At 41.2% G+C, this 27627-nt stretch overlaps 2 protein-coding genes across 3 annotated transcripts in view; one reads left to right on the forward strand and one right to left on the reverse strand.

The window, feature by feature from the left end:
• The window catches only part of sema3ga (sema domain, immunoglobulin domain (Ig), short basic domain, secreted, (semaphorin) 3Ga), a 22792-nt gene extending 15851 nt beyond the window's left edge, over positions 1-6941 (forward strand). For both annotated transcript variants that reach the window (XM_079827657.1, XM_079827658.1), the window contains exons 7-18: positions 618-737; positions 874-1019; positions 1117-1231; positions 1425-1494; positions 2040-2184; positions 2392-2614; positions 2797-2885; positions 3027-3068; positions 3199-3356; positions 3517-3584; positions 3700-3827; positions 4967-6941. In XM_079827657.1, coding sequence (XP_079683783.1) covers positions 618-737; positions 874-1019; positions 1117-1231; positions 1425-1494; positions 2040-2184; positions 2392-2614; positions 2797-2885; positions 3027-3068; positions 3199-3356; positions 3517-3584; positions 3700-3827; positions 4967-5338 — 1676 coding nt within the window. In that variant the 3' untranslated portion in view covers positions 5339-6941. The remainder of the gene's footprint in view (positions 1-617; positions 738-873; positions 1020-1116; positions 1232-1424; positions 1495-2039; positions 2185-2391; positions 2615-2796; positions 2886-3026; positions 3069-3198; positions 3357-3516; positions 3585-3699; positions 3828-4966) is intronic.
• On the reverse strand, positions 6936-26792 carry wasa (WASP actin nucleation promoting factor a). The gene is made up of 12 exons (XM_079827659.1): positions 26411-26792; positions 24166-24306; positions 23838-23924; positions 13228-13324; positions 13053-13085; positions 12911-12946; positions 12438-12606; positions 12172-12350; positions 10947-11881; positions 10398-10506; positions 9899-10210; positions 6936-7495 (listed from the first exon to the last, which is right to left on the reverse strand). The coding sequence occupies exons 1-11, from the start codon at positions 26513-26515 to the stop codon at positions 10158-10160; spliced, it is 1944 nt and encodes a 647-aa protein (XP_079683785.1). The 5' UTR covers positions 26516-26792; the 3' UTR covers positions 6936-7495; positions 9899-10157.
• Between the last annotated feature and the right edge of the window lie 835 nt (positions 26793-27627).

Consider the following 27627-nt stretch of genomic DNA (forward strand, 5'->3'; position numbering starts at 1 on the left):
AACAGTATCAGAACAAAATCTTAACTTAATATTACAGAATCATAACATAACCAAATCATAATATATCTTAACTGAGCATAACACAATCAGAACAAATAATCATAACATAACATATAATATAACCAAATCATAACAGCATCATAACAGAACATAGCACAAAAATCATAACAGAATGAAAATATCAGTATACTTACTGATATTTACATTTTACATTTGCTTACATCACTGATTCAGGTCACAATAGATATACAAACTTGAGTTTTTTTGCCTTGGTAGTTTTAATCCTGTTACTACATCATTGAATAATTGCTTTAAATAAGTAAAGTGCTTTGCAACATCAGTTCATTCTAGCCCATGTATTTATAAAGAATATAATAATTAAATAATATACATGTGAATGTACCATAAGCATATCTTACTAAAAGCCATGCTGGTAAATATGGGAGTCTCCAGTTTATCTGATGTTCTGTAAAGCATGAAGGATCAACAGAACTTATGGAAGGGTAAATATCCTGTCTAATGTGTCGTCACAGAAGAGTTCACCAACTTCATCAACTTCAAAAAATCATCTGGAACATTGTCCTCATGAATTAATTTATCACCTCTCCTACTTCTAGATGGAAACCTGTATGCGGGAGTGCCGGTGGACTTCATGAGCACTGATCCAGGCATCTTCAGGACCATGGGGAGCCGGCCAGCTGTGAGATCAGAGCAGTATGACTCTAGGTGGCTGAATGGTAAATAGCTCGGCTGTTCATATTTGGATTGGCAAATGTAATTTTAATTAGATTGACAATAAATATTTGCTCAGCTGTTTTAGTTTCCATTAAATATTTGGATGGATGTTACATGCACACTCTGTTTATTTCCTAGAACCTGTATTTGTTCACATGAAACAGATTCCTGACAGCTCAGAGAAGAACGACGATAAGCTCTATTTCTTCTTCCGTGAGAAGAGTCTGGACTCGGGGGGAGGAGCGAGTCCAAGTGTGTTGGCCAGAGTGGGCCGTGTGTGCCTGGTGAGCACTATCCTGCTTCACGTAACCAGAAACAGCAGGTGCACAAGAAGCAGTTCAGAGTTCAGCCAGTCAATAAACAGCTGTGTGTGTTTCACAGAATGACGAGGGCGGACAGAAGTCTCTCGTGAACAAATGGACGACCTTTCTGAAGGCCAGGCTGGTGTGCTCTGTGATGGGAGATGATGGGGTGGAAACCTTCTTTGATGAACTGAGTGGGTGCTGTTTTCTTTCCAAGTTTGTTTAATATGTGTTGCATAGCAGTTTTGAGATTATTGTGCCATCTAGTGGTGTTAAATATACCAAGTATTTCACTTATATAGCAAATGCTGTTGTTTTCCAGAGACTTTGCATACTTAATATCTGAATATTGACACATTTTTCAAATGCTTTTCTCCTCCTCTCCAGGGGATGTGTTTATCCAACCTACCCAGGATGAACGAAACCCTGTGGTATATGGCGTCTTCTCAACATCTGGGTACACACCTGCTTTTTCATTTATACATCTCTTCATCTTTTTCTATATAGCTTCACATCAACACATATGCTGCGTCCAAAATCACATACTGTATAGTAGGTACTACATTTGGTTTGAAACTTACTTCACAACAATTAAAAACGTATGTTTTGTATAGAATGAACGTGTGTGGTATGAATTTAATTTGGATGTACTACATCTACCATGTTGTCATTGTCATGTGACCTACAACGTCAGTTGCATCGCTTCACCTCCATTCACAAAATCCTCTCCCGTGGCCTCATGGGATAGTAAAGTGTCAATTGAATGCGCTGTACTGTTTTATGAATACTATAAATTCAGACAAATGCTCAGTTCACATACTGCTTTTTTGATGAGTATGGAAGTAGGCATATTCGGACGCAGTGATAATGTCAAATTATAGTCATTTCTGACTTTTTTTATAGTCATATTTCTGACTAATTATAGTCATTTCTGACACCCCCACTATTGTTTGTTTCCGGATCTGTGATATTTTACTCATCTGTCTCGTTTTTGTCTCTTAGCTCTGTTTTTAAAGGCTCAGCCGTGTGTGTCTACTCAATGGCTGACATCCGAAATGTCTTTAATGGCCCTTTCGCCCATAAACACGGACACAACTACCAATGGACTACATACACAGGGAAGATTCCCTATCCTCGTCCGGGAACGGTGAGTTTCAGTCAATTTTTCTCTCAAGTATCATGAGAACTTGGTAATTTCACCCAAATGTTTTTGTTATTGCATAATATGCTTTTGTGCTTCTTATCATCCATCTTACAGTATCTGTGATATCTTTGCTGTAAGGCTATTTTCTTTGAGCAAACCCAGAAGCATGTACATTTATCTGACTGACTCTCCCACTGTTTCCCGCATTAGTGTCCGGGAGGCACATTCACACCGGGTCTTCAGTCCACAAAAGAGTTCTCAGATGAAGCGGTTAACTTCATTCGTGCTCATCCTCTCATGTATCACCCTGTGTATCCCATTCACAAGCGCCCTCTGGTGGTGCGCTCCGGTGTAGACTATCGCTTTACTACTATTGCAGTGGACCAGGTGGATGCTGTGGATGGCCGATATGAGGTTCTCTTTCTGGGAACAGGTGAGACTGGAATCCTCTGATTTGCTGAAATGAATCAAGTTAAACTTGGGATAGTGTAGCCTAGTTGTTAAAGTCGACACAAGATAAAAATTTGTCCTATCAATTTTAGAAATGTAATGTAGGTTGCAGATTCTGGTAAACGTATTGTATAAACTGTGTGTCACTTTTCTGTCGTCCCACAGATCGTGGTACGGTCCAAAAAGTTATAGTCCTGCCCAAGGATCCGACCACAATGGAAGAGCTCACTTTAGAGGAAGTGGAAGTTTTCAGGGTAAATTTATTTTTTCAACATTTTTCAGACATCAGAATTTTATGTTTTATACATTTACATAATACAAGCGTACAATACATATTTAAGTACAATACGTAATAAAACATAGTGATGTATGCTTCTATTCATTTTCATTTACAGACTCCTGCTTCTGTCAAAACAATGCACATATCAGCCAAAAGGGTAAGAGTAAAAAATTAAATGTAGCAAATGAGTTTTAAATAAAACAGCCGATAGGAGTATAATAAAAAAAAATATATTACAGGAATCATAGAATTAACAGCAACAAATATTTTCCTTTTTTTTTTTTCAGCAACAGCTGTATGCATCTTCAGAGGCAGGTCTTACCCAGATGTCTTTGCACCGCTGTGGAGTGTATGGAAAGGCCTGTTCGGACTGTTGTCTGGCCAGAGACCCCTACTGTGCCTGGGATGGAGACAACTGCTCTGCCTTTACACAAGCCACCAAAAGGTCAGAGAATTCTTTGAAATTGCACTTACTCAACTTCCCTCCTCACAGCTGAATCATGACAAGAAGGTTTTTAAAAAATTTCTTAAGGGGCCTTTGTGAGTCCCATTTCAGTAAAATGATGTGGAATTTAATTATATAATTTTTGCATAATGTCATTTAGGAGGAGCAGGAGGCAGGATGTTAAACACGGTGACCCTTTGCGTCAGTGCCGGGGCTACAATGCCAAAGGTATTGCCACAGTTCATCAACAAATATCAGCCTGCAGGATTATAATGAAGTCAGTCTGATGTATTTGTATAATTAGACACAGCATATGACCATAATATTTTGCTGTGTCTAATAGTGGAGAGGAGACTGAAGGAAAAAGTTCAGTTTGGGGTGGAGGGGAGCAGCACATTTCTGGAGTGCGTGCCGCGCTCTCCTCAGGCCACTATCAAATGGCTCTACCAGAAGGAGGGAAGACGAAAAGTGGTAAGATTGCGTGCTTTTACTTTATTTCAAACCACAAGTCACTAACCAGCCATGCAGCCAAATAAAACGTGTATTATATAATAATTCTTATTTTGTCGATTATTATACACTACTGTTCAAAAGTTTAGGGTCAAGAAGATTTTTTTGTTGTTTCAAAGAAATTAATACTTTTATTTATCAAGGATGCATTACATTTATCAGACGTTGATTGTCAGATATTTAAAATGTTACAAAAGATTTTGATTCCAAAGAAATGCTGTACTATCTCTATTCAAATAATCCTGAAAAAATGTCTCCCGGTTTCCACAAAAATATTAAGCTGTTTTCAACAATAGCTATGTTTCCATGCAAAGTTGCGAATTTTACTTATGCGCAGAATTGGAATGTCGCATAAAACATTTATGAATAAAGCAGCGTTTTCATCCCATGTGTTCAAGAGAACAAAATCGTCACTTCCTGGGAAATTGGTGCAAAATATCTGTAATAAAAATGGAAATTACTGCAATCGGGGAAGCCACTGTGGTTCATTTTTTTCATACATCATAAATGACTATGAAGAAACCCAATTAACATCATGTTATCTTGCATATGGATGCCTCCTGATGTTTGCGAGACACTTCTGGGAGGGAATTAAACCAAATAATTCAAATCAACCAACATTTGAGATGCTGTGCAATTACATTTTCCCGCTGGTTAGTCCAGTTATCCAGTCACATCAACTGTTGAGGCAAAATCACGTGACTTTTTTGTTGTGCATCGAGGGATTTAATTGGTAAATGTGTTTCCATAGTAGTTTACGCACATGCCTTCTCATCGGATAAAAAATGTATCCACCTCAATTGAGCACAAGTTTTTAATGTAATTTTTTTAAAATGTATGCACATCTTGGCGTTTCTATCCAGCAGTTTTTTTTTTTAATGAAACATACTGTAGCTATTGATAATAAGAGATGTCTCTTGAGCACCAAATCAGCATAAAATAGAAAGATTATTTTAATTTGTTATAATGTTTAATAATATTAGAGTTTTAACTGTATTTTTAAATCAAATAAATGCAGCCTGGGTGAGCAAGAGAGCAATAAATCTTACCAACACTAGTGTATAGTCAGATTATGTAAATTTCTCCGATTATGTTTACAGCTGAATCGAGACGGGGAGGTTCTTAAGACGCCTCAGGGGGTCCTTCTGAAAACTCTCACCAAAGCAGATGCAGGCCAATACCATTGCCTGGCCACAGAAAATAACTTCAAACACACGCTGGCTCGTGTCTCTTTACGTATCCTGGACCGGGACATCGCTGTAGCCCTCACCACTCCCGATGAGGAGGAAGAGGCTTCGAGGAGCCATCAACAGGACCCTGCACCTCCTACCCCAGCGCTCCTGCTGGAACCTGAAATGCGTCTGATTCAGCAGTACTGCCAGTCCTACTGGGAGCAGCTGACGGCCGGGGCTGACCTCCCTAAACGCGCAAATCGCAGACACACAGAAGACCTGAAGGACAGTGGGGAGTGAGGAGGAGAGGAAAAGACAGTTACCTGTTCGTCACCTCGTTCCGAGCATTTCATGGACTTGCATAGGTTAGTTCATGTGCAGTAGCACCTGAAAGTATTTGGACACTTTTGGACCGTTTGGACACGTTTTACAGTGTTCAAAAGGAATCAATACTAATTTATGACACTTAAAAATGAAAATGTATTAATTTGACTGTACCTGCATAAGAAAATTCATGAACAGTGGCCCCAAAAAGTATTTGGACACTATTGGACAATTAAAAATTCACATTTTTTACAATATTCAAAAGTAATTATATTGTTGGACACTTAAAAATGAATAAATCTTTACAGTGTTACAAATTTAGCATATTAATTCATTTGTGAATTGTGGCTACACATATTTGGAAATTTAAAACGATCCATTTATTTTGGACACATAATAATTTATTAATTTTTACAGTGTTATGAATTCATGAACAGCGGTTCCAAATATTGGAGATTTAAAAAATACAAATTAATACATTTTTACAGTGTTCAAAATGATAAAAAAAAAGTACTGTCTGTTGTTTTGAAATTTGCCAATTTGATATTTTGTTATCTAATGCAATAGCCTTCACCCCCAAAAGTTAAGTGTCTAAATTCTTTTTAGAGTCACTGTATGAAATCCTACATTCATTGTTCATTCGTTCACTGATCCAAAGTTAAAGTACCTGACCATTCGTCTGTTGTACTGAGATTGTAGTCAGTGTTGATTTAGGACTGAGTATTTCCACTTGCCACAGTGATTTGACTGCATTTCAGTATTATAAACAGGTATAAACTTTTACTAACCTCACAAATATGACCTTCAGGATACAGTCATTATATACTGGCTTTAATTCAAATAAAAATCCACTAATAAACCATAGAGCACCTTTAGAGGATATTACCTCATAAACTTTGAAAACGTTCCACTATCCTGAACTATCACTATCCAGAAAAACAAAGTTGCCTACAAACTCATTGTTAAATCACTCAATCAGTGGGCCTGTGCAATTTCTAATGTTCCACCTGGATTATGAAATTGTAAAAGTAATATATGTATGTATGTATGTATAGTAATATATGTATTGATTCCAATAACTGGGTTAATAATGGCACCAAACATCTGCAAGAACACTACTTGCCTTCACGTCTGTGTGACTGTGGCTGCTTCTTACTATTTGTAATATATATTTATTTGAAGTTGTATATTTTGTATGGGATGATACTTGTTGCTAGAGGACACTGAATAAGGGTGGAGGGCATTTTTGCATGATTGACAAATGAAATATGTTGTTATATTTATTTAAATGCATTCAAAATGACTGACTGTTTAGGAAATAACACTCTTATGCTGTGCATTTAGGTTCATGCTTTGTGTCCGGTTGAGCAATCACTATTCAAACGTTCAAATGAGTTCACTCATATAATATCTAACACTGGAAATATTTCATAATATTTTTGTGTGCTTTTTTAGTAGAATGGTAGAACAGTCCCGTTGTAAAGTACAATGTTGCGTCTTGCTTTTAAATGTTGATGTCTTAGATGTCTTGTAAGAAAAAAAGAGAAAATAAACAAGCTATAGATTTACTTTTCAATTCACATTTGAGTATATTTACAATTGGTAAATACATTCAGTACTGATTAACATTAGATTATAGAAATAAACTCTATCTGATTAATTCACTTCCTCAAGAAACCTGATAAGTACACTTATCAACCATAACCATGTGTCATTCACGGACAATGCCTACACAATTATACACAGCTTAGAACTTGCATGTTTACATTTCACATTGACTTGTTCTGGTTTCTTTAATTAATATGTAGAATTAATTAAATACACTCAAGAACCTTTGAGACTAGAGAGAGATCGCTAGGTATGCATGACGACATGTTTTTTTTTTTTTGTTATCAGTATTTTGGATATTTGTGCAAGCCATTTTATTTAAAAAAAAAATGTCTTTCTTTTTTTTTTTCTTTTACATTAGATTACCTTTTAATTATCTTTGTCATCGTTGAACTTATCACTTAAGATAAAATTCAAAAAATTATAATAATTTTAACAACACTGTTAAATGTGATATCAAAGCAAATCTCCTTTTTCATACTGTATATCAGGGGTGTCCAACCCTGGTCCTGGAGAGCTACCACCCTGCAGATTTTGGCTTCAACCTGAATCAAACACACCTGGGGCCTATACCATGAAGCCGGTTTAGCTGGCTAGCCAGATATGTTTAAGCTTAGTTTGTACCAATCCTGGGTTTAAGGTACCATTAAAGTGGTTTGGCTTTTAGCTGTGTTCATCTCCATAGTAACTTACGCTCCACAGCTAACCTGCTCCAGGGCAGGTTATGTTCTGGATAAGAGATCTCAAACTGAAATTTGACCAATCAGCTGTGAGCAAAGTGACACATAACTGATGCAATAAAGTCACTCCCCCTTTTTCTTCTCCAAATTAAAGGTCACTACATAGCAAATGGCTATTAAAGACTTAAGCCTCTGGCTTTTAACAATGCTTATTTATAATAATAATAATTTTGAATTATTTAAAAATAATTTATGTAATTATTATACCCTTAATCAATTACACAAGTATAATTTTAGTAAATCAATCATTAATATGCATTTTGTTAAAGGGGGGGTGAAATGCTGTTTCATGCATACTGATCTTTTGGCACTGTTAAAGACTTGGATTCCCATGCTAAACATGGACACCGTTTCATAAGCTAAGGTGGACGTTTGATGGGAGTATTTCTTTGCCAAAATTAGTACTTCCTGTTAGTCATAAGTTTCGGAAAGTTTTTTTCGATCATGGGTCCGCTTGACGTCAACAGGGCGGAATTTCCTTGTATGGGCCGTACGGACAATTCTACCGGAAGAGCGCGCAAGAGAGAGAGAGAGAGCGTGAAAGCAATAGGCTACGCCCATCAAAGCGCTGGCTCGTACAGATGGAATTTGCTTTTCCGGATCAACAACTGAGTTGCGCAAATATTTATGTCTGTTCCCTGCATTTCGGTGCCGATTGTTTTATAAACAAGGCCCAGTTCGACGCCGGATTTTCAGATCGCCTAATACTGAAGGATGGAGCGGTCCCAACGATAAAGGTCCCAACGTTGGAACCGCAGGTTTGACTGCTTCAAATGTCTGTTTTTGCCTATGCCCAAGTAGCCCAAACATGATCACGTATTGATCAATGGAGCATGCGATGTATAGTGTGTGTACATTTGTTTAGCTGGCCACTATATGTGTATGTTTGTGTATTGTAAAAGCACTCCAAACAACAATACACAAAGAATGGGGAAATATGTTGAACTAAATAAGCGCGGTTCTTCATTCAAATGCGCTACTATTCCATGTCTTTCTATGTAAACACTAGCCTGACGCGCAAAACCAGTCCGCTTACTACAAATCATGTCTTCACAAACCACGCGTAAACACACACACACACACACACACACACACACACACACACACATTGTAACACTCGCGCTTGACATGGTGTTCTATAACACAAGCCGCTAAACATATTATATAGTTAGTGTAACTTATACCACATAGTCGACGTCCTGCTCTAGTCGTTTTTGCTGCTGCTCCTGTTCAACTTCAGCCTCTGGGTCTGATTCCGGATCATAGATGTATGGCTGTATCTGATTAAAAGCCATTTTTTATGTTGAATAAAGTTTTTCCCCGCTTTTAGGGATGACGCAGCTTTCAGACGCACTCAACACAGTAACAGCGGCGCGCGCTCGACATTCTTTAGCTCCGCCCACACGACACGCCCCCAGCCGCACGGCTTTTTCCGGAAAGACTCGGAACAGCGCATCTTTCTTTTATAATTATAATAAAAATAAAGACTTTTCGGAGATATGCAGGATGCAGTGCTACTCTATAGGTACTCAAGATTGACATGAGACTGACTGAAACTGAGTGCCCCCCCCCCCTTTAACATTAAAATAAATAGCCTATATAAAGGTCATACAAATAAGCTTTAAATTCAATAACTAAATCTATAAAAAATTACATGTGAGCATAAATGTTCAATTCTCTCTATATATCAACTAAACTAACTTCATAACTTTTACTTGCATTGACGTATAAGATTTTTCTTAAAGTGGTCCCAGACAGCTCTTTTCTTCTGTGTAAATTTGTTTCAATTCTTAATATTTTTCAATCATGTATTTTCTGCAGAAGAGTGAAGTTAATCACACTGCTTCTCTCGTGAGAAGTGAATCTCAGTTTTACTGATCCACAGCATGTGATTGGCTGTTCACTGCTGATGTCACAGCTAAACTCCTAAACTCAGGATCAAAGCCTGAGTTGACAGAGAAAGTTGATGATCAGCATCATGGGACCAACAAAGTCTGAATAGATTGGTTTGGTTTTGTCAACTCAAAACTAATCCTGTAACCCTGAGTTTGTTAAACTACCATCATGGTACAGGCCCCTGAACCAGCTAATCATGGTGTCCAGGGTGCTAGATAATTACAGGTGTGCTGGAGTAGGGTTGGAACTGAAATCTGCAGGACGGTAGCTCTCCAGGAGCAGAGTTGGACACCCCTGCTGTATATTATAATGTTGTGATGATTCAAATCACTTGTAACATTTCAATCAACTGATTTTAGTCATCAGTGTTGTATTTTTTTTTTTTTTAAATGTATGGTCGTTTTCGACCATATCATGAAAATAATTTTCAGTTTAACTTGGCCAGAATTTAAATATCAAGAAATATAAAGAAAATGCGTTGGATCAGTGTTGTCAAAAACATGTAAAGCTGCTCAAGTACATATATCGAAAATATTTCAATTACAACTGGATTAATCCCATTCTTCGTCATCATCCTCTTCATCATCAAATTCATCGTCCTCATCTACAAAATATTAAAAAGTAGAAAATGTTAAAAGCCACTGCACACGTAAAAACGGAATCCAGTAGACCAACTTAATGTCTGAACATTATTATTTACAGAATATATTGTGTAAATATTAATATAAAAGTACTACTTTTTCCCTTGCATAATTACTAAATTAAATAAAGAAAAAAAATTGAGTGGTTACCAGATGAATGGATGGCTTTACTCCTCTTCTGCATCACCATCATGAGAGCTCCAACTATTCCCTCTCCTGTATCCAGTGCAGGTGAAGGGGGTTCTGAGTTTGCGGCCACCTGGACAAGAGGCATTACTGTAGGGTTTAGTCACCCAAAAATTTAAATTCTGTCATTAATTACTCATCCTCATGTTGTTCCAAACCTGTGAAACCTTTGTTCGTCTTCTATATATATTTAATGAAATCTGAGAGCTTTTTGACCCTCTATAGACTGCAATGTAATTACCACTTTCAAGACCCAGAAATGTAGTAAATACATCGATAAAATAGTCCATGTTACTACAGCGGTTCAACCTCAAGTGACGAGAATACTTTCTTTTGTGTTTCGAAGATGAACGAAGGTCTTAAAATATATACTTTTTTATAACATTATGTGTCTTTACTATCACTTTTGATCAATATAATGTGTCTTTGCTGAATAAAAGTATTAATTTCTTACAAAAAACAACAACAAATCTTACTAACCCCAAACTGTTAAATGGTTGTGTATACACTCACCTTTTTGAGCTTCAATCCTGATTGTATCTGGGATAGTAATGCTCCTCTACCCACTTCCCCATCGCCGGATTTCGCAGGTGGTGGGCCAGTTGGATGTGAGGAGTCACTTCTAAAATTCATTGGAGGAGGAGGAGCAGCAACAGGGGGTGGAGGAGGAGGTGGCGGAGGTGGACCACCTGCACTAGGTTTGGCTGAGACTGGAGGGAGTGGAGGACCGAAGCCTGAGGTTTTGCTTTTGGGAGGAAATTTGGATTCAAAGGTAGGGGGTGGAGGCATAGAATCAAAGTCTTCAGGTGGAGGTGGAGGAAATGATTCAAAAGGTGGAGAAGGGTAAAAATCAGACGGGGGAGGAGGTAGCGGCATTTTAGATTGTGGAGGAGGTGGAAAATGTCCTCTATTGTCTCTTGGAGGTGGGGGTAAGGGTGCGCTCCTTACTCCTGGAGGTAGTGGCGGGGGAGCTGCCTCAGTAGGTTGGGGTGGCACGAAGCTACCTCGTCTTTCAGACATTTGTGGTCCAGGTCTCTTTCCTGGAACAGGGGCTAAAGACTCCCTACGTTCTCCTGGCAGTGGTGGCTGGGGCAAGCCTCCGCTCCGACCTCCAAGTGGAGGCGGTAAGGATCCGCTCCGGACTCCTGGAGGTTGAGGCAAGGGCCCAGTACGCCCACTGGGAGGAACAGGTGGCAGGGGACCTAATCCTGCAGATCGGGCTGGCGGAGCACCACCACGGCCCTCAAGTGTTTGCGGTGGTCCAACAGCTCTTGGAGGTGTGGGTGGAAGGGAACCTCGATGTGATGGTGGAGCAGAGGATTGACAAGGGACAGGTGGCAGAGGCCCCGCTCGACCTTGAGATGGTGGCGGCGGAGCTGAGGAGAACCCGGATGGCACTTGGGGAAGAGAACCCCGATGTCCACTAGGAACAGGAGGGGGTGCGGACTCTATACAAATATTAAACAATACACTTAGAGCAGGGTTGACCAATCCTGTTCCTGGAGATCTCCCTTCCTGCAGAGTTCAGTGCAAACCCTGTCTGTAATTATCACGTGTTCCTGAAGATCTTATTTAGCTGGTTCAGGTGCATTTGATTAAGGTTGGAGCTGAACTTTGCAAGACGGAAGATTTCCAAGAACTGTATTATGCACCTCTGGCTTGGTTTAGAGGCATAATATGAAACAAATCTTATATTTAAAGATAGTTGGTCAGCTGTTTGCATATCTCAATGACTTACCCTGCTGGTTCACAACCTTTTTAACAGCCTCAAGTCCACCGGAACGCTCAATAACATCATAGATGAGTTGAGAGGTTTCTGAATCATTCATATCTGCTTCGCTGATCCCAGCGCAGGACAGAATTTTCATCAGGTCTGGGTCCAAATTGCTGGGACCCATGCCTAGGTGACCGACATGCCTAAAGTCATAACACAACACAACAAAACATAAGCATCTCTACAGAAGCCATTTATCTTGGTTAGAGTGAGTCCACTTATTCACTCACGTGAATCCACTGGGTGCTCCAATGTCACCCTTCAACAGTTTGGATCCTTTTTTCTTATTTTTCTTGTCTTTTTCTTTCTTTTCTTTTTTTGATTTGGAAGGGGCAATTTGGTTCTGGACATTACTTAGTACCATTGGAGGCATGGCAGGAGAGGTAGGAGTACCAGAGCCTGTGATTCAAGATGCAATTAATTTGTTTGCAGAAAAAATGTAAGTTTATATTATTTTCAAAACATGTTCAATGCCTCTGGTTAACTTGTGATGCAGAGAAAACCTCTTATAATAACCATATACACTTAAAATAATACAGTTAAAACAACAACAGGAACCAGACCTTGTGCCTTGTTTTCTAATATAATACAAACATTTTATACAAATAAACAAAAGGCTTATTAAAAAGCACAACAAAATACATCCAAATATTTTTAGTATCCCAATGGACAAGAAAATATAATTATCAAAAAAATCACTTACCATTTGGTCGAGGAAGCGGTGGCATAGCTCCGCGATCTAAGAATATAAAAACATTTATATTTGGTTTGCACTTTATTCAAATAACCTGCACTTCAAAAGAAATCAAATAATATAATGAATGTAAGAAATCAGAGATTCTGACCTCTAGATTCTGATCCTTTTCTCTGCTGTTTCTCTTTGTTATGAGAGGAAAACAGAACAATTATTTTCAATGAGATGCTACATTAGATTGTCTTTATAATCCAGTTTACGTTTACGTTGAATTGGCCTAAAATTTGAAACAAAATATTGTGCAAAAACATATATATATTTAATACCAAAGCGATTATTTCTCTGGCTGATCTTGTCCTCCACTACAGCAAAGAAATATTCAGCCTCTGTTACATCTGTAAAGTTTAACCCCACTTGACAGTCCTGAGGAGAAAACAAAGTTTATATTTGAAACAAAATGTTAAGGAGTGAGTCAGTTATTCAAATAGAGTAAAATGACACTACTAGAATTGTAGCTTACATTAAGGCTGTAGCTATTGACTCTGCAGAAAGTTGCCGACATCTGCGCACTGTGTGCCTCAGCATGTGCTGACCCCGTTCTGTGATTTTACGTGGCCTACCACTCTGTGAAATTTTGTTTCTGTACAATTGCTTTTGAATAGCTGCCTATAGTGCTGCAGTTTTGGAAATGCTCTGACCCAGTCGTCTAGCCATCACAATTTGTCCCTTGTAAGATTTTATTATTATTATTATTATTATTGTAAGATTTGCTCAAATCCTTACACTTGACCATTTTTCCTGCTTCTAACACATCAACTTTGAGGACAAAATATTATATATATTAATATATTATAAATGCCTAATATAACCCACCCACTACCAGGTGCCTTGATGAAGAGATAATCAGTGTTATTCACTTTACCTGTCATAATGTTATGCCTGATCGGTGTGGGTCAATTTGACCCATATAGGCAGCTGTACAGACACAAAATAAAATTTCTTTGCTGGCACTCACAGTGCCAGTGTCTTGCTGAGTTGAACAACTTTTTATTTTCAAAGTGTGTGAAAACAAAACAGTTTAACCAGCTTAAATTGTTATGAATAAAAAAAATATATACATTTTAATGCTCTGCCATGATGACGCTTTAAGCTTGACGTCGACTCGTCTCTGATCATGGCCTATAGAGGGCGCAACAGGATAAGAAATATTTGACGTTTTCAACAGTTAAAATGACAAACATACTCAAAGAGCGCTCCACAAGATTTTATTTTGTTTGATACCATCTGGATGCTCAAAATTGATCGGGAGAGTGCACGTTTTTCAGTTTATTGTACAAGTAAGTTAATCGCCGTTCTCAACTGATGTTGCTGCATTGTAACACACACATAGACAGCCTGCACATCACGCGCAGATCGCGTACACACAGGATCATTCAGGAACAGAAATGTGTTGTCAATAAAGTTCTGTGATTTATCAGTAAAATAGCTAAGAAAGTTCTAGAATATTTCTTAGTAACTAAAACCCACAGCTTCACTATTAGCAGAGAGGCGCTGCCATGTAGAATTAATTCTCATGCAAACGCTTTCTGACTAAGCGATTCATATAAAGGTATCTGATTTAGAAAGGGCAGAAATCTGTGAGAAATATACCTCCCCAAAGACAAAATAACTGATAAATCCCAGCTGCTAGGTAGCAATAGCCTTGTGGGTAGCTCTATGTCATGCTCATAGTAAAAAAATATGGACGACATGACTTCATTCTCTTCCGCTGAAGAAAAGTGAAGCCTCTGGAGGTCCGAATATGGCGCTGACATATTGCGCAGAGTCTGCAGTAGTGACCTCGGGACCGTAGTCTGCGCAGTAGAGAGCAGGAAGTAGAGGCGCGATATCAAAAGCCCGTCTACACTCTCGCAGATGCAGAACAATTCATTATGTTGGTGTGAAATAAACAGTTATGGAAATGTGGAAATTAAAGCTAAAGCTCCAATCTCCTCCTGAAAATCCCCCCAAAAATCAGTTGTTTCCTCAGTGACAAATTTTTTTTATAGCATCAAATAACTAAAACTAAAGTTATTTAAAAAACGAACATTTGAAATTAAAGGTCCCGTTCTTCGTGTTTTTTTGAAGCTTTGATTGTGTTTACAGTGTGCAATATAACATGTGTTCATGTTTCGCGTGTAAAAAAAAACTGTATTTTTAACAATTTACTTATCTGTACACCGCTGTTTTCACTGTCCTACAAACGACTGAAGACTTCCTTTATTCTATGAAGTCCCTCCTTCAGAAACACGTAACGAGTTCTGATTGTGTCAGCGGTTCCCGTGTTGCGATTTGACAGCAGCTTAGCGAACGTAGCACGGTCCTGTGTTGTGATTCGACAGCAGCTTAGCGCACGTGGAAAGGTCACGCCTCTTAACGGGAGATATATACGCGCTTAATAATCTCTACAGCGTCCCTGGGAAAGCCAAACAAAGGTGATTTGACTCCGGGATGAAAATAACAGCGTCTCGATGACATGGCGACAAACACACTGAAACGCAGCACTTCCTTTTCTCCACGCGACGTCCTCTTCTTCTCCACGTGGGACAGCAACAAGACCACGCCCCCTTTTTCGCGTACTCTTGTGGGCGGAGGTTAGTCGACAAACTGCTCTACTGACGTAATTAAAGCAGGAAATACCAGGATGTAGTCCTAATCAGCCGTTCGCTGTAGGCTTTGAAAGGGAACTTCTGTTAAATAAAATATCTCGCTTGGCATTGAACTTTGAGCTTTATCATTTTACAGGTATTATTTATGCTCTAGCAGCAACATTACACACTAACTAAAGTTTGAACAATGGGATCACGAAGAACAGGACCTTTAAATCAGCATGATGATAACTGCCTAAAATGACAGAAACCTACTTTGGGAAAAAAATATAGTGCAGTTTGATTGTTTCGTTTTTCTCGCGTCCATTAGAATACACAGACGGGCGGGGGTTATGAGCTATACTGGGACCAACCACCTGGGGGCGATCGAGGTGCGTCGGCTTCAGTTTTTACCACTGCAGGCTTGGTCAGGCTACATAGCTGTGCCCCACGTTCGAGGTTCAGGCAATGCTGTCTTCACGTGCTCTCGGAATTATCCTAAATACGAGTTTCCTAGGTGAAACTTGAACATGAACGCCCTCCCCTTCAGAAGTGGGAATGATCAAATTCCAATTCCGTGTGAAGAAAGCATTATGTGTTCATTAATGACATCATCAGTGACTGGTCGACGTCGAATCGGCTTTCATGACATACACTAAAGGTGATGATACATGGGGCAACTTTTTTGAGCAATGTTGCTGGGCAATGTTACAAAGCAATGTTGCTTGGCCACTTTCCCATTGGGAATGGGCAACAAATTTCTATCTGGATACTTTAGATCGGTCATGGGCCCTGTGTCTTACCTGGTTGCCCGTTGACGGCAACATTGCCTAGTAACATTGCTCAAAAAGTTGCCCTGTGTATCATCACCATAAATGTAGACTCTTTAAAAAAATCTGAACTCCTTCAGATATCAAAGCACATGTATATGTCAAAACACATCAGCGTGTTGAAACGAAATGAGAAAAAGAAACAAACTAGGTTAAATAGTATTTCAAATAGCTAGAAAGAGGAAAAAGCTCCTTTCTTTCTTCTGTTATTTTGGGTCTGAACATTAGCCTACAAGATAAAAATATGTGGGTCAGATTGACCCATGAACATCACAAACGTAATAGAAAGGACGTGTGTATATGTCAAAACACATCAGCGTGTTGAAACTTTGCATGAATGTTCCATAAATGAGAAAAAGTCACAAAATATTTCCGACAACTCAAAAGTAAAAATGGGTCAAATTGACCCGCAACAAAACACGAGGTTAAATGTTCAAGTGCAAGGGATTATGGGTATTCCTCCCAGCTACAATGCTTATCCACTGGGCATGCTCAGTAGCAGAAGCAGCGATATGAAGTTCAAAGTACTGTTTGGATGGCCAATCCTACACAGATCCTATACAAATGGCTTCCACAGGGTGATCAAACTAAACAGTTTATCAGTTCTACCTTCACCAGCAAATAACGTTAGGTTACTTGCGTAACCCCGGTTCTCTGAGAACAGAGCGAGGTATCTCACATATGGGAACGCCCCCAGGCGTGATAGTCTATGGAAGCACCAATTACACCACGTCTGTCCGAAGGATGGACCAATCACAGCTCAAACAAGGAGCCCACCCCCTCCCTATATATATGGCTGTGATCCCCAAAAACGGTATTCTGAGCATGCTCTTCCCCCGTGATATGCGAGTAGGGAAGCTTGGCGAGATATCTCAGAGAACCGGGGTTACGCAAGTAACCTAATGTTCTCTTTCAAACAATCGCTCGGTATCTCACATATGGGAATGATATAGCCCACTCCCGAAACGCATGCTTTCCGAAGCCGCCGAACAGACCCGGCAAGAACGAAAGTTGACCTTTCAATTCTCCAAAGAGCCAACATTGAGCACTGCATGAGCCATAGAAGGTGCAGGCCAATATAGGCCAATTCAATCGCCTCCACCATCCGATGGGAAAGGCGCTGCGAGGAGATCGGCTTACCCTTACATTGAGTGGCCCAAGAAACGAATAATTGATCATTCTTCCTGAATGATCGTGTCCTGTTTACGTAATAGCGTAACGCTCGTACCGGACACAAAGTGTGCAATTTCCGCTCCTCCTCCGAAGAAAAAGGAGGGGGGTAAAAGGCATGCAACTCCAAAGCAGAGCAGTTATAAGCTGAATCACTGACTTTGGGAACGAAGGCCGGGTTAGGCAACAACGTAACCTTGCCGTCACCCGCGCTAAAATTCAGACATGTCCGATGAACCGACAAGGCATGTAACTCACCCACTCGCTTAGCTGAGACTAAAGCAAGTAGCAAGATCGTTTTCAGAGATAGGAGCTTAATATCAACACTCTCCAGAGGTTCAAATGGAGCCCGAGTTAAAGCATTCAGAACCAAGGATAAATCCCATGACGGGACCAGGCGCTTAGACACTGGTCTCAGACGCTTCACTCCCTTCATAAAACGGCATACCAGAGGGTGCCGTCCCACTGAAACTCCCTCGAAGCCTACGTGACAGGCCGAGATGGCAGCCAGGTACACTTTAATAGTAGAAAACGCTCTCTCGTTGTCCATTAAGCTTTGTAAAAAGCAGAGTACATCACTCACCACGCACTGAAAAGGAATAACTCCTTTACGCGGACACCATTCCTCAAACACATGCCATTTAAGGTCAAACAGAGAGCGCGTTGATGGAGCTGTAGCACTCTGAATAGTGTTTATAACCTCTTGCGGGAGCCCGAGTGCGTTTAAATTTAACCCTTCACGGGCCAGACCCAAAGATCAACTCGTTCTGGGTGTGGGTGAAATATCTGCGCCCCCGCTTGTGATAGCAGGTCTCTGAACCGACAAGGCATGTAACTCACCCACTCTCTTAGCTGAGACTAAAGCAAGTAGCAAGATCGTTTTCAGAGATAGGAGCTTAATATCAACACTCTCCAGAGGTTCAAATGGAGCCCGAGTTAAAGCATTCAGAACCAAGGATAAATCCCATGACGGGACCAGGCGCTTAGACACTGGTCTCAGACGCTTCACTCCCTTCATAAAACGGCATACCAGAGGGTGCCGTCCCACTGAAACTCCCTCGAAGCCTACGTGACAGGCCGAGATGGCAGCCAGGTACACTTTAATAGTAGAAAACGCTCTCTCGTTGTCCATTAAGCTTTGTAAAAAGCAGAGTACATCACTCACCACGCACTGAAAAGGAATAACTCCTTTACGCGGACACCATTCCTCAAACACATGCCATTTAAGGTCAAACAGAGAGCGCGTTGATGGAGCTGTAGCACTCTGAATAGTGTTTATAACCTCTTGCGGGAGCCCGAGTGCGTTTAAATTTAACCCTTCATGGGCCAGACCCAAAGATCGACTCGTTCTGGGTGTGGGTGAAATATCTGCGCCCCCGCTTGTGATAGCAGGTCTCTGCGCAACGGGAGCGGCCAGGGCTCTCCCTGAAGGAGCTGGACAATCTCTGCCAGCCACAGCCTCCCCGGTCAACGAGGGGCTATCAGCAGGAGAGATAATCCATTTTCTCTTACTCTGTCCAGGGTTGGAGAAATTAGACTCAGCGGCGGGAAGGCGTATAGCAACACGTTTGGCCACGGGTGTGCCAGTGCATCCAAACCCAAAGGTGCATTTTCGTCCCTGAGAGAGAAATACAGCGGACACTTTAAGTTTGCCTGCGAGGCGAAGAGATCTACGGCAGCCTCGCCGTACATCCCCCAAATCTGATCCACCACCTGCGGGTGGAGCACCCATTCTCCGTACAGCGGGTTGCCCCTTGAAAGCAGATCCGCCCCCACATTCAGGACCCCTGGTACATGCGTCGCGCGCAACAAGCTGAAGTGCACAGTGCCCCAGACAATCAGTTTGCGAGCAAGACTGCAATTGCAACGATCGCGTTCCCCCTTGGCGATTGATATATGCCACCACCGTCGTGTTGTCTGTCCTGACCAGAACATGAAACCCCTCCAAGAATGGGAGAAAATTAGCCTGGATGCCAGCCGAATTTAGCCCCGCCCACAAAATGTTTTGCTCGGGCAATTCGGTCTGGACTCGCTCCATAGAGGAGGAATTATGCCCGAACAGAAACTGTTCGGACCAATGAAATTGTCAGGGCGGGCTTTAGACGATGATGGACAGATGATTAACAGTAACGTAATCATCCACGTCATCGAAGGCTCTTGGGTTGAATTTGCTCTTATCCTAAACGGAGAACTTGTTCGTATATGCGTTCACCTTCACTATTTCTCTCAGAAACGATGATCGTGTTGGTAAGTACTCTGTGTATCCTTAAATTATTTTATTACTGCCAAAGATCGTTGACACTCATGTTTTTCTTGTAACGTTACTTAATCATACGTGCGTGCAGACAGGGTTTCCAAGTGTTTTTGCAATGTCGCGCACAATTGCTACTCAAAACGTTTGGTTGGCAAAATATGTTATTTTGGCAAGGTTGCCTGCTAAAATTCGCATTCCTGGGTTTATATAATCACATAATTGGGGTCGCTTCAACCCGCGGACATGGAGAAAAACACGGACTTGGTAACAGTGCAGTTGAGTTCTGTTGACATTTGACAACTAACGTTACGCGTCGCTCCGTTGCTCTGATTGGTTGTGGGTCCATCCAATTGAGGTCTTTCCTGGCTCGGTTGAAACACGCCCCATAATCAAAGCTCAATGGAGCGGTACCAGACTCAAATTCTGACTAGAATTGAGTATGGCCACGCCAGGCTAGGAGAAAATGTTTCAGGGCCAGAAAGACTGCTATTTATGTGAAGTTCGCGAAGCTGGGGAGTCCAGCGACCGTTTACCGATCTGCCCTGGAAAACTGCTCCCCAGCCTGACAGGGATGCATCCGTTGTCACTACTTTTCTCAGCGACACGCTCCCCAAGGGAACCCCTTCCTGGAATAAACAGGGATCTCTCCACTGACGAAGAGCCGTCCCGCAATCCACGAGTATTCTCACTCTGCGTGCGAGGTGCCGTTGAGGACACAGTCGCCTCGCTGCTACCCATCGCTGGAAGTCTCTCATTTTTAGCAAGCCCAGTGGGACCACGGACAGCGACGAAGCCATCATGCCCAAAAGATGGAGACAAGTTCTGAACGATACCAAGTTTCCCTTGTGAAACTGGGCAAGGCACTGATAGAACGCCATTATCCTCCTTTCCGAGAGCATGGCGCGGTATGCCACAGAGTCTATTCGCAAGCCCAGATACTCTATTGTCTGAGATGGAATCAACTGGCTTTTGGTCTCGTTGATTCTGAACCCCAGATTTGTTAGATGAGACGTGAGCATTTCTGTGTCAGCTCCGCGCGCTCCCGCGAGTAAGCGCAAATCAGATAGTCGTCCAGATAGGCCGATATTCTGAGCCCCTTTTGTCTCAGTGGAGATAACGCTGTCTCTATGCACCTGCTGAAGACGCGAGGAGCAAGGCTGGGCCCAAATAGAAGAGTCACAAATTCGTACGCTTCGCTCCGAAAGGAGAACCTGAGATATTTCCTGTGCGCGGGATAGATACTTATATGAAAATAAGCATCTTTGAGATCTACCGCAGTGAACCAAATGTCCCGGCGGATAGTGCGTGTGAGAGCTGCGACTGTGAGCATCCTGAATTTGTACTTTCTCAAGTGCTTGTTTAGAGCACGCAGGTCCATTATTGGGCGCAAACCCCCGTCTTTCTTTGAAATTAGAAAATAACGGGAGCAATAGCCTTTCTGAGTTTCCCCCTCTGGAACTCGTCTTATAGCTCTTTTCTCTAAGAGGGAGGATATCTCCGTTTCAAACACACAAGCTGAATCCCCACTTGCTACAGTTGCTAAGATCCCATTGAACGGGGGTGGTTTTACAGCAAACTGAAGCCTGTAACCCTTGGTTACCGTCGCGAGGACCCACGAATGGACGGAACACTCCCTCCAAGCCCCCTGAGAAAGAGCCAGCGGGTTCAGCTGAACCGGTTCCAAAGACGGAGTAATAGCGCCATCTAGGGGGCAGAGAAAAAAAAACGGCCGGGGTCTGAGTGACTCAGAGACCGTTTTATTTCTTGGTTCGTTACTGTTATTTTGTTTTTGTCTCCCTGCGCCCTCGGCAATGAGCCTGGATACGACAGATAATTTTTTATTTGCTTTGAACTCAGGGGCTGAAGTGCTTTGTGAAAATACACTTGGGAACTTGTGCTTGTACCCAACAGACCACATTCTGGTGGCTGAGCATTCTGCACTCGAACTTGACGGAACATAGTGTGTTGAGGGGAAGCTGAACTGGCCTGAACACAACTTTTTTTGCCGCTCAAATTCCACATTTTCCGCTTCTTCGCGGGTGGGGGAACAGATATGGCGGGCTCGGGAGAGGATATCACAGAGAACCCTAGGTGCTGTCCGTCCCTCCCGTGCAGATATTGCGTCCTAGGTATCCCTCCTCTTTTTGTTGGAAGGGTTGGCGGACCTGGATTTCGCAGCCGCCGCCGCGAATGACTGCTTTCCCCACGGTTTAGCGTTTGAAGCAGTGGGGGGAGAGCTGCCTGCTCCGTGCTCTGGGGTTTTGCCGTCCTGGGCGCATTCAAAAACCTCCTGTTCTGCGTTGGAGGCATATATTTTTTGGTACATGGAAGCTGTGAAGCGTTCCATTTTTCCCGGGAGGGTGGGACTGGCAGATGAGAGAGTGGTCCGCCTGTTCGGTTGCAGGTGGTGAGCCACTGACTGCTCGACCGTGGGAGGGTTAGAGAGCCCGAACCCTTCCATTTCACTCACATCGAGCGACGAGTAACCCTTTACAGGCACACGGTGAGAAAAGGGCTTGTCCCACGATCGTTTCATCTCTGCTACACACGCCGGCAAAGCGGGAAGCAGTTGTTTCGCCGGTGGAAGGCGAGGAGGGAGCCTTTTCCCGTCATAGATGTCACGTTTAACTTACGGGCCAAGCGATACCAAGCTTGGCTGCCGCACGCTTACACACTTCTACCAGGTCACAGGCTACTACCGTCGACGCCGCATCGCCGCTCAGCGCGCTCACTGGCCTGGACGCCTGTGCAGCAGACAGAATAGCGTCATCCTCCTCATCATCCGGCTCATCTCGGAGGAGGCAAGCTAACATCTCCTCATCCTCCTCCTCGTCTCCCTCCACCTCGTCGCCTTCTGCAAGTAGTTGCTGGTCGAAAAGTGGCGTAAACTCAGGTGACTCTGCATCCATAATCTCACCCAATGAAGAAAAATTCCGCGGGGAAGAGGGTCGGGCTTGAGCCACGTTAGACGAAGGAGGGACGGAAGAGAGAACTGGATCCTCTTTGGAAGATGCAGCCACCCGAAGCCTTCTTTCTAAGATCTTGGCCGGCATTACACGACAGTGCGCGCAACTCTCCGCATCCGCTAGTGCGGCCTGAGCATGCTTGACACCCATGCACGCGATACACATCGGATGTGAATCCCTGCCCGAGATCATTAATCCACAAGCAGCCGGACACAAGCGCGAAGAGGCATCTTTACCCTTTTCCACTGCGGCCTTGGACACCGACATGGTGAGTAAGAATCCTGTATCTTAGCTCGCCTTAACGCGTTAGCTAGAACAAACTCAGTAACGAGCAGAGAAATTCACAACAGATTTAAAAACTGTACTGCGTTCGGCAACATCAACCTTGACGGTACGTTTGTGAACTGAAGCAGGACAGGTGCTAAGGAAAGTCTTCACGGGGAAGAGAACAAGAATGACGTTTTTGGGGATCACAGCAATATATATATGGGGAGGGGGTGGGCTCCTTGTATGAGCTGTGATTGGTCCATCCTTCGGACAGACGTGGTGTAATTGGTGCTTCCATAGTCTATCACGCCTGGGGGCGTTCCCATATGTGAGATACCGAGCGATTGTTTGAAAGAGAACACTTTAAGTTCCCATGATTTCAACTTTTAAGCTGCTCATACTAAATGACCTAAAACAGCCAGGATGCAATTTTGTTATAATCTACATTAGATAGTTGTCCATTTTTAAAATGGAGACAAAATGGAAGTAGTTTTACAGTTGTTGATTACACAACCAGTTGTGTTGCTCACCCAACTCGCTTTCACAAGCAACAACTGATTGGTTTTATCATACATGCAAATACTGTGTGCAATTTTAGCTCAGTTTGCCTGCCTGAATGCATCGGCAGACAGTGTTGTTGTAGACGGTGCTATGAGGAAGTGTTGGTAATATGCTAAATTAACTTTACAGGAAAGAGAAATAAAACTTCCTCAACTATCCTATTTGATACTGTGAATACAGTACATGTTAAAAGCAATTGTAATAATGACAGTGAGCATGTAACGCACAAGGTTGCCATAAACTGCTGTAAATAATACTTACATCTCCGGGGAAAGTGTGAAAAAAAGGCCGGACTTTTTGGTACATCAGTTGGTTGTAGATTTCCTGTTCCCACACCAGCTTCCCTGCCTGGAGGGAAGTAACAGACCATCTCAGTTTTCTTTCAGACAAACATAGGTCAAAAATTTGCAGAACTACCCAAGGAGAACATTTCATTTAAAAAAACAACAACATTTTAACAGTTTTTATTCACACATGCAAAATGTGATCATGATTATTATAATGGCGCATAAAATAAGAGTTAATGCATTTCTTTAGACCATGCTGTTTATACGATGTTCGCCAATAAGAGAGATATAGTCTCAAAAACCTTGATGTCAAAGAGACGGATGAAAAAGGAGCGCAGGTGACTGTCCTTGACGAAACAAACTACTCCAGATTGCTGAGGTGTCCAGTGGTTCGGCTCACTCGGAATAGCCATAAGCAACTGCACAACCGCTGAGGACAGAGACTGCAGACAAACCCAGAAAAAAGGGCTGTAATTAGCATCACACTTTCATAAAAACCAATTATTCTGTGAATCCTGTTTATTAATGAACACGCTGAGCAAATCCTTAAAGTGTCAGATTATACAGTAGCTTTTTACAAGTGTAGCTATTATTTTGTGACAGGAAATGTCTTTAAGCAACTTCCCCTGTCATACCCCTCTCAGTCATCACAGTTCAAGCTGTTGTGAGGGCTAATTTCACACCTTCTCTTCCTTTAATCACAAAAGCTTTCACTGTGCAGTCGAGCAGCACCAAAAAATACCCACAAAATGGCAGTTCCTGTGTTGTCGGATCTACAACAGAGGTCTGTTAGAGGAAGGCTACAGTCTTTTGATGAGCATGAACAAATTCATCTTTGTGGTGTGTGCAAATGAAGCACCGCATTTGCATAATCAATGCATATGTGTATGTATATGGCGTTAAACCTAGTCAATTTACGGTGTTGGGAAGGTTACTTTGGAAATGTAATAGTTTACAGATTACAAGTTAAAATGTAACAAGTAGTGTAACTATTCCAATTACTTTATTAAAGTAATGTACCTGATTACTTTTTGATTACTTTTCTAATTTCCCGCACTGAAGCGCATTTTTATCACTCGCCATGAAAACTAACGTTTTCAGCGGCAATGTGAATTGATGTAATTGGCAGATGTGGTGCGCTGCAAATTCAAACAAGAGAGCCAATCAAAAGCATCGGAATAGCATCGCTTTACTAAACGGCCCTTAAATGGCAGGAGGCATCGTGCACGCTGATCAAAAACAGGCAAAGCAACAAATTAATATTCAACATATCCTAGCTTTTTACAGGAAATATTCCCCCTTTGTAATCGTTAACATTTTCACAAGTAACTGTAATTTATTGACACAATTTTTTCTCAGTAACTGTAACTGATTACAGTTACATTGATTTTGTAATTCAATTACGTAACTCTGTTAAATGTAACTAGTTACTCTCCAACGCTTTCGCTTTAGATACAAGCTGCTACATAAATGTGGATGTTAATATTAAGAATAGTCGCCCACAACAGAACAACTGGCTGTCCTGAATGTGTCATAATGGAATGATCAGAGGAAGTAGAAACAAAAACCCAATACAGAAGTGAGAAACACATTTGGATTTACTGGTTTACCTAAAGCTTCCTTTGATGTACAGTATAGGCTACATGTGGCTGCAATTTGTTTTTGAATGAACGACTAAAAAAATCAACAAAAATGTATTAAAAACTGGGTGGTGAATTTACAGTAAAAATGTGAAGAAATATAAATACGTCAAGAAAATACAATCATTTGTAATGCGTCACACAGGGAGTTCTGAAATTGTCATTTAACTGATATCTTGTACTTTCAAAAACATAACTTGAACAATATGTTACTGTTACAGTACATGTATGGTCTGAATAGTACACATTTTACATTTAATGTGCAGTTTTACATTTTGCTGCTGTTAAATCTACACATTTTCACTGTATATTGTAAGGTAACTTTTTTTGTAGCATTTTACATCCTTTTTCGAAATTTGATTCGATGAAATTAAATGAAGTTACAAAATGTGTGATTTTTTTTTTTTCATTCACACATGGTCAAAGTGATAATGTTTCACTTCTTATTTCAGATAAATGAGGGGGAAAACACTGAAAAAAAGAGTTCAATCAATGAAAGCTTCCCAAAAAGAGTAAAAAATGATGATCAATTTTCCTTGCCAAGAGAAATCACCATATCTCAATGCATACATTTTAACACACAATTAAAACAAAATATTTAATTAATTATTTAAACATGATATTTTTGTATGGCCAAATATATTTATATTCGTAAAAATTATATTGCATAAAACTTTTAATTCCATCTTGCAATTCATAAAATGAGCTACCACATTGATAATCATAAATAAATGACCACACTCATGCCTGAAGAGCATTTTTTTAAATGTCAAACTTTTGGCCCACGGTTTGCACAGATGTGACACGGAATTATCAAGAAAAACACTTGTGCTTTTCTCCATCTTGCCTCTACAAAGTGTAAGTTTACCTTAGATCTGGTCTCTGACCTGAAGGCCCCTGAACTTACCACACACCTCCTGCCCAGCAGATCGTCCAGCCTCTCATTCTCCTGTGGACTGAGCAGTGAGCTGCCCGCATTCTCCTGACCTTTCCCCTTCGCTGCTCGCCTCATGGCCTCATAAGCTCACGGAACAAACCGTTAAAAAGTTACACTCGAAGCGAGAGAAAGAAAGAGACCCCGACAGAGAACAAGAGATCTCCTCTGCACTACCAATGACTAGGCTGAACAGCTAGCATCGAGTTTCTCTTCCTAGTTCTTACTTTGAGCATCAGCAGACAAAAGCTTTTCACAGGAAATGGACAACCACACTTTTTTTCTTTTCTATTTTCATTCTCTCGCCTGGTTGTCGGCTTGACACACTGCTGTATGTTCATGTTGCTTTCAGATCAGAGCGGAAGTCCCTTTAGTGCCGCCCCTGTCACTGCAGTCAGATCATCAGAACAGCCATTACTGTCTCAGTGTACAACCAAGATAACCTTCTGTTGGTGGGTTCCAGACAGTGGATGTAATATCCAATATCTGTCGGGATATCACAAATGATGAAAATGAAGGACAGAATACAAACAAAAAAATGGGCTGAGGAATCACCACTGTGGTTAAAAAAAGAAGAAATGAAATAAAAAAGTGAAATGAAAACTAAACATTACGGCAATGAGATGCAAGAGATCAAATTTTTTTTGTCTTTTCTCAACTTTTGACCAAAGTCCCTCACGCAACCAAACTTTTTAGCTTTTGTTTTGCACTGTTGAAAAGAATTAGTTGAGGCAATATTTGATTAAAAAAAAAAATCAAGGCAACACATTGCAATGAGTGTAATTGTTTTTCATAATTTAGCTAAAATGGATTTGTTTGTTCAGTAAATGCTAAATGTCTCCTTCAGCAAATACACCCTTGTCACTGCAAATACAGATCTCCTGTTAAGATTTTTTTTCCCAATTAGAAACACTTTAATTAGCACACATTATTATTTTTACTATTAACTAGAGATATACACTTACACACTCACAGAACACACAACACACACACGTTGGTGCACCTACACTATATTGCCAAAAGTTTTGGGACGCCTGCATTTACATGCACATGCACTTTAATGACATCCCATTCTTAATCCGTAGGGTTTAATATGGAGATAGCTCACTTTGCAGCTATAACAGCTTCAACTCTTCTGGGAAGGCTTTCCACAAGGTTCAGGAGTGTGTTTAAGGGAATGTTTGACCATT

The sequence above is a fragment of the Gobio gobio genome (genome assembly GCF_949357685.1).
Source record: "Gobio gobio genome assembly, chromosome: 10".
NCBI lineage: Eukaryota > Metazoa > Chordata > Actinopteri > Cypriniformes > Gobionidae > Gobio > Gobio gobio.

Excerpts from the sequence above, each read along its gene's own strand:
- wasa (XM_079827659.1), bottom strand. The coding sequence starts at position 26,515 with ATGAGGCGAGCAGCGAAGGGGAAAGGTCAGGAGAATGCGGGCAGCTCA. Across the intron at positions 24,307-26,410 it reads TGCTGGGCAGGAGGTGTGTG|TCTCTGTCCTCAGCGGTTGT; the intron begins GTAAGTTCAGGG and ends GTTTGTCTGCAG. Across the intron at positions 23,925-24,165 it reads TCCGTCTCTTTGACATCAAG|GCAGGGAAGCTGGTGTGGGA; the intron begins GTTTTTGAGACT and ends ACTTCCCTCCAG.